The sequence below is a fragment of the Culex quinquefasciatus genome, chromosome 2 (genome assembly GCF_015732765.1).
Source record: "Culex quinquefasciatus strain JHB chromosome 2, VPISU_Cqui_1.0_pri_paternal, whole genome shotgun sequence".
NCBI classification, from domain to species: Eukaryota; Metazoa; Arthropoda; class Insecta; order Diptera; family Culicidae; genus Culex; species Culex quinquefasciatus.
In genome coordinates this window covers 95962039-95969219 of record NC_051862.1, presented here as the reverse complement: position 1 = coordinate 95969219, position 7181 = coordinate 95962039, and the positions used below count along the sequence as shown (strand labels likewise).

Sequence of the window (7181 nt, the reverse complement as noted above, 5' to 3'; positions counted from 1 at the left end):
CTGCCATCTCGGTCCGCGAAGAATCAAGTTTGAGACACACGCGCAGTTTAACAAAAGACTAAATGAATCGCGGCTGTTGCTGCTGGCTGACATACACGCGCATGCAATTTTGTACACATTTTGGCACACATTCATAAATGTTGTGAACCTTGCATATAAGTTTCATGTAAAAAAGCACACTGCAAAATTCTATAGTATCTCGCATATAGATGTTATATGCGGAGCTCACGAATCATACTTGCCAAAGCAATATTTTTCATCGAGCATGAGTAAAATTCGGTTATAAGCATACGCATATAAAATCTAAGAAAATTGCTTGTAAAGAATATTTGTTAAGCATATAGAGATTAATATGATGAGTCATAGGTTTTATTATGCTACATTGAAGATTGGATATGTGCAGTGTACATATATAATCAATCATGAGTTTAGTTTCAGTGTAGTCATTATTTTGTTAAAAATATGTACTCCTGGAGAGAATCAAAGTTTGTTTACATCCATAAGAAAAAAAGTGTTCCGAATTTGTGGTTTTTATGGGTCAATGTTTTTCTTAAAAAGTTTTATATAAAACGTAAAAAATTACAGCCGGTCTATATAGCAATCGAAAGATTCCAAGAAAAGCTTCCACATGAAGATAAAAGTCATTATGTTCAACTATCGCGTGTCTCGTGGCGCAGGGGTAGCGGCTTCGGCTGCCGATCCCGATGATGCTATGAGACGCGGGTTCGATTCCCGCCTTATCCACTGAGCTTCTATCGGATGGTGAAGTAAAACGTCGGTCCCGGTTTCTCCTGTCTCGTCAGAGGCGCTGGAGCAGAAATCCCACGTTAGAGGAAGGCCATGCCCCGGGGGCGTAGTGCCAATAGTTTCGTTTTTTTCGTTCAACTATCGATTTTTTATGATTTTTTGACCATCGGCCGATCTGTAAACCGGTCCGAATATGTGGGATGACTGTATTTAAAAACCTAAAAATTTAACTACAAAAATATAACTTTAAAATTAAATCAAAATCTAAAATTATAATATGATAAAACTTTAAATTTCGAAAGTCTAAATATTCAAAATCTAGGAATTTTTATACAGTTTGTAATCCAAAATCCTCGCTAAAATTTCACTCCGAAAGAAATTTAATTTCCGATATTTAAAATAATGTCTTCTAATAAAAAGGACTTCAAAAATTGTGGAATTCAAGAATTTAAGAATTAAAGAACTAAGAATTTGAAAATAAAAAACATTTAAGAATTGACAAATTTAAGAATTTTAGAATTTTAGAATTCAAAAATTTAGGATTTTAGAATTTAAAAATTTTTGAATTTATAAGCTTAAAAATACTAAAATTATTTTAGATTTGAGATTTTTTCTATATTGTTTTGAATTTGATATTTTTAGTTTTTAATTTTCACTTTTTAATTTTGATTTTTTTAAATCTTCAAATTTTCGATTACCTAAATTTTTGGTATTTTTGATTTCAGATTGCTAAAATTTTGATTTTCGAAATTTCAGATTTTTTAAATTACGATTTTAGAAATTTCGAAAAACAATTAATATGTATTTTGATTTTTTTTAATAATAAAAACTATTAAAACAATTTTTTTTCGATTTTTTCGAATTTTTGAATTTCTGAAGCTTTGAATTTGGAATGTTTTGATCTTTTTATTTTCGCCAAGAATGTTTAAATTTAGAAAAAATATTTCTACCGATTGAATTCCATTCCAAAATTCTAAAGTGGAGTCCAGCTTCTGTTACGTTCAATCAAGCTCATATTTGGCGCCCACCAGAACAAGCCCCAATAATGGTTTTTGTTACACATTCTAATGTCTATATCTTCGAAAAAAGTTTGTAATATTTGATTTTCAAAATTAAAAATTGAATAAATCCAGTATAAAATTAAAATTAAATAAGGTTAAAAATCATTTCTCAAAACTCAAAAGAAATTAAACATTCAGAGCCGGAGATGTTAAGAAATGACAAGAAATATATAAAAAATAATTTCTACATAATCTTCATCTTCATTTTTCGACGTTTCGTACTAAGAAAATACAAACAAACATTTTCAGAAGAAAATTCAATCATAAAAATTATGAAATTCTTGCAAAAAATCAAAATCAAACCATCCACATTAACGACCCCCGGGTCTTTTGTGGTCTCTATTGCAAGTTTCTACTCGAATCTAGGAGTCCGAAGGCTTGAATGGGGAGAGCACCCAAACCTCTTTTTACTCCAAGGAACCTTCCACCCCAGTGTTTGAACTGACGACCTTTGGATTGCGAGTCCAACCGCCGCCAGCGATTCCACCGGTGTAGGCTTGGTTTGGTGTGTTGTTTGTACTTATGGCATGGAGACGACTCCTACATCTGGAATGATTTAACAGCCCAACAACAACCAAGGCCGGGACCGACATTTTACTTCCTCGTCCGATGGAAGGTTGCAGCAGATGGGGATCGAACCCAGAATCATCCGCTTACAAAGCGGACAGCGTAACCATTCGGCCACGCACTGCCACAAATTCTTGCACTCAAAGGAAAAAACAAATTCGTATCGTAATTCCTGATAATATTTTTCTAAATAACTAGAAAGTAATTCTATCTCTCTCAATTAATTTATTTATCAAAATTGCCATCCGCGCGAAATCCACGCCTGAGCAAATTAGCCAGCAAATCCGCGCCAGTCCGTAACAACCTTGTCAATAATACCTACAACTTTGCTGAAGACACCAATTCAATCAAAAAAATTCTTGAAAAGTTACAAATTTTCGAATATTTACGTATTTTTTGTATGGACAGATGCCGAAATTGTATGGAAACTTGTATAAGTGAACCAATGACACAAAATGGCTTCTTCGGTCATCCCAATTAGGGTGGTTCACGATTAGGGTGATTTAAAAAATCTAACTTTTCAGGCATATTTTTGAGATTTTTATTGTCTTCTAAAAAGTTGTATAAATAGTTAGGTTTGCCAATCCAAGTAACTTTGTCTCGCAATCTACAAATTTAAAACTTAAATATCTAGAAAAGACGCAGGCCACATTTGAACGCAAGAGCTAGCACTACATAAATAAACTAGCTCATAAATACAGTTCCGGAAAAAAAACACTATCAAAAATACCAAAAAGAAAAAAAAGTCAACCACGCGGTATCACTGCTCAGAGAGCTCAGAAGGCATTCAACCACTCAAATTTGACTAGGTTGATCAAGAATTAACAATTTAAATATTTAAGAATTAAGAAAGGGTAAATAAAACTAGGTTTAACAGTTTGGCACTTAGGGTAAAGAATCCTTTTATGATTCTTTGAGTTTTTTAAAATGGAAAGAAATATATAAAATGGATCTCTTTTATTTTAGATACTTACCCCAATACAGCATTAAATTGAACAGCGATTGGAGAAGTATTTCCTCATAGCACCAAAGCAAGAAAGGCACAATGCCATGGTTAGCCGGTAACTTCTGCCAACTAGACTAATCTTCGCTTATCTTCTTGCACACACACTCAAAACTCACCTCTAAATGTTTCACCAGCTTCATGGCCTGTGATATTTCATCGAAAGCCCAGAAAATGTAACAAAATAAATGTCTATTTCGAGTGAATGTACCGCTTTTAATGGCTACCGATAATTAACAGTAAAATATTTTAATATAGGTAAACTATAAGCACAGCTATCATTGAAGCTGCAAAAAGCCTAACCTAGCCTAACTTGGCCACGCTCACTGACCCTGGGGGAACACAATTTTGTATACGTCCGAGTAATGGTCCACAAAATGCACTTCCAACCCGTCCGTAATAAAGCTGGGCAAGTCGGTGTAGTCTTTCTTATTTTCCTCCGGCAGAATAATGCAATTTACGCCACTTCGCTTGGCGGCGATCGTCTTCTCCTTGATTCCACCAACGGGCAAAACCTTACCCATCAGCGACACCTCCCCGGTCATGGCCACATTCTGCCGGATGGGCGTTCCCTTGGCGAGGGAGAGCAACGCGGTCACGATCGTGACACCGGCACTGGGGCCATCTTTCGGCGTGGCTCCCTCGGGGACGTGCAGGTGAATGTGGCTCGACTCGAGGAAGTTGTTGTCCTGGTCGGATTTCCGGATAAAGTTACGCGCGACTGTGAGGGCTATCCGGGCGGACTCCTTCATCACATCACCCAGGTGGCCCGTTAGTTCGAGTGATCCGTCCGAGACGGCGGCTTCCTTCTTTGGTGCTTCGATCAGTTTTCGTTTGGCAGTTTCAATGTAGAGGGCGGAGCCGCCCATCGCCGTCCAGGCAAGGCCCATGACCACTCCGGGTGGCGTCGATTCGTACATGCGATCGTGGGTGAAAATGGGTTTACCGAGCAGTTCGTTCAGGTTTTGGCCGGTGATCTCAGAGAACTCGATCTCCTTGCGAACGATTTTGAAAGTTACCTTGCGCACGATCTTCTCGATCTGTTTCTGCAGATTTCGCACTCCGGACTCGCGACAGTAGCTGCGAATCAGGACGGAGAGCGCTTCGTCGGTGATGGTGATGTGCTTGTCTTCGAGGCCACAATCCTTTTTGGCCTGAGGGATGAGGTACTGCTTGGCGATCGCTACCTTCTCCTCCGCGACGTAACCTGATGATGATCGTATGTTTGTGTAATCATATCGAAAGATAATTGAGAAGTCTCGCTTACCTGACATGTCGATCATCTCCATTCGATCACGCAGCGGCTCCGGGATCGTGTCAATTACGTTGGCAGTGCAGATGAACAGGACCTTGGACAGATCTACCGGTACGTCCAGGTAGTGATCGAGGAAGTTTACATTCTGTTCGGGATCAAGCAGTTCCAGCAGTGCTGAGCTGGGATCACCTTGGTAGCCCCTAAAAGATAAATCGTTGAAATTGAATCTTGACCAGTACGACCATCAGTACTTACTTTCCAATCTTGTCGACTTCGTCGATCAACACCAGCGGATTCTCCGTCTTGGTCTTCTTCAAGCATTGAATCAACTTGCCCGGCATGGCGCCTACGTACGTCCTACGGTGACCCTTGATCTCCGCCACATCCGTCATTCCACCGACGCTGAACCGGAAGTACTCTCGGTTCAGAGCCCGGGCAATGGACCGCGCAATACTTGTCTTACCCACGCCCGGAGGTCCGTGGAAGCACAAAATCTTTCCCTGAGTTGTGCCCTTCAGTTGACTCACGGCGATAAACTCCAGAATGCGCTTTTTGATGTCCTCCATGCCGTAATGATCGGCGTCCAGAATCTCCGTCGCTCGATCAATGTCCAGATTCTCTTCGCTCATAACGCCCCACGGCAGCGTCGTCAACCAGTCTAGATAGTTGCGGGTTACGCTGCACGGAAAAAGCGACTTTTATTAAGATCAATCCCCAAACAGAACTCCCCAAAGCAGCCTTACTTGAACTCCGAGCTGTGACTCTCCAGGAAGTTCAGCTTGTTCAGCTCTTCCTCGATCACGTCCGACACGGCCTTCGGCACCACCTTGTCCTTGATGCGCTCGCGATACTTTTCCCCGATCGCGTCCTTGTCGTCCTTCTCGATGCCCAGCTCCTTCTTGATCACCTTGAGCTGCTCCTGCAGGATGTACTTGCGGTGCTGCTGCTTGACCTTCTCCTCCACCTCGCGACCGATCTTGGCCTGCAGCTTGGACAGCTCGAGTTCCTTCTTGAGCAGCGACAGCGACAGCATCAAGCGTTTTGGGATCTACAAAAAGACAGTTTTAAAAGCTAAATGTTGAACGGATCGCAAGTTAGCCTTACATCCATTTCCTCCAATATCTCCTGCAACTCGGGTGGATCAGCCGCGGACAGGGACGCCCCCAGATCGCACAGGTAGACCGGATTGTCGACTACGCGTTGATTCTGATTCAACATTTGCTGCAGGCTCTCTCTGGAATAAAACAATCGAATTGGTTATTCAACTCATTCGAAGCTCGAGTTATTCCCCCTCACCTGTACAGCGGATTCATCGTGATAATGTCCCGAATTGTCTTGATCACCTCCTGCGTGAGGGCCTTCACCTCCTCGGTGTGTTTGAACGATTCGTGCTTCACGTTTTCGACCTCCACCATCAGAACCGGCTGCTGCTCGCCCGGCTGAAGCAGGCGCTTCTTCGGTGGCTCCGCAACCGGTTCCCCGTCCAGTGTGCTATCGTTGTTGGCGTTCCGAATGATTTTCTTGTTGCGGTTCTTGTGCTTTCGGCGCCGCTTCTCCGCGTCGGTCTCGTTCTCCACTGATACGTTAATTTGCGTTTTAAAGAACGGATACTTTATTGTCATTTCTGGGGGACGTCGATTAGGTCAATCCACCAAGTCCTGAATGGAAACAAAGCGTACTTACGTTTGCCCTCCTCGGATGCCTCCAAGTCCTCGTACAGCTGCCCTGTGATCTTGATCCGTCGGTGAGCGGTCACCACGAGGCGCAACTTGTCGCCCAAATCCTGCATTTCCTGAATCTGCGCAAACGTTCCGACGTTGTAGATTTCACTCAAATCGTTCATCACTTCGCTGGGATTGTCATCGTCCTTCTTGAGGAAAATTCCCGCGTACGGTTGGTTCAGTTTCACCTTCCGCCGGATCAGATCTATCAGCATCGGATTCGTCACCTAAGAAAGAAATTAATCCAGATTAACTCTTCGCTCAAACCCATCCCCCTATCCCAAAAAAATACCTCCAAAATCTTCATAAACCGCGGAAACACCGGATTGCGCTTGGCCGCAATCACCGGCAAGTGGGGCCAAACCTCCGGAATGGCAACAGTCGCCGGCAGCTGATTTGTAAACGGAACCGGTTCCGGATCCAACGTGCTCTCGTCCTCCTCCGGATCGCGCTTGCTGCAAAAGGACCGGCTACCGATGGCAAACTGTGACAACGTTCGCGCCTCCAGCGTCACGCCATTCCTCGCCGCTGGTCCAGCAAGCTGGCCAACAATCCTCCGGCGCGCAACTCCGGCAAAAGTCGGCTCTTGTTTCACCGTCAAACTGGACACCGTTCTCACATTGCGGATAAAGCTCTTTGGAATTACTCGCCCGATTCTACACGCTAGCTGGTTCATGTTGATTGTGAGGCCAAAATGTCCAGTTTTATGTGAGAAAAATCCGGAACAAAAATTCAATTCACTTCGGTTGCGACGACGAACTTGGCCTTAAAATATTACATCAGAAATCGGAATTGCATGTTTTTGACAAGCCATCGAAAACACTGGA

At 42.5% G+C, this 7181-nt stretch overlaps 1 protein-coding gene across 2 annotated transcripts; it reads right to left on the bottom strand.

Moving 5' to 3' along the window:
- Window positions 1-3554: 3554 nt before the first annotated feature.
- On the bottom strand, window positions 3555-7181 carry LOC6041156 (lon protease homolog, mitochondrial). Of its 2 annotated transcripts, none has more exons than XM_001850403.2 (8): window positions 6647-7181; window positions 6317-6581; window positions 5930-6257; window positions 5738-5867; window positions 5377-5681; window positions 4889-5311; window positions 4646-4833; window positions 3555-4585 (listed from the first exon to the last, which is right to left on the bottom strand). In XM_001850403.2, exons 1-8 carry the CDS (start codon window positions 7028-7030, stop codon window positions 3702-3704), a joined length of 2907 nt encoding a protein of 968 aa, XP_001850455.2. In that variant the 5' UTR covers window positions 7031-7181; the 3' UTR covers window positions 3555-3701. The 2 variants fall into 2 exon arrangements, with proteins under 2 accessions (XP_001850455.2, XP_038110796.1); XM_038254868.1 differs by having other exon boundaries at window positions 3556-4585; window positions 5930-6209.

What these genes read in the sequence shown, in the direction of transcription:
- LOC6041156 (XM_001850403.2), bottom strand. Translation starts at nt 7,030, where the DNA reads ATGAACCAGCTAGCGTGTAGAATCGGGCGAGTAATTCCAAAGAGCTTT. An exon ending in GGTTTATGAAGATTTTGGAG is followed by an intron (nt 6,582 to 6,646) that starts GTATTTTTTTGG and finishes TTTCTTTCTTAG; the next exon opens with GTGACGAATCCGATGCTGAT. An exon ending in AGTCACAGCTCGGAGTTCAA is followed by an intron (nt 5,312 to 5,376) that starts GTAAGGCTGCTT and finishes TTTTCCGTGCAG; the next exon opens with CGTAACCCGCAACTATCTAG.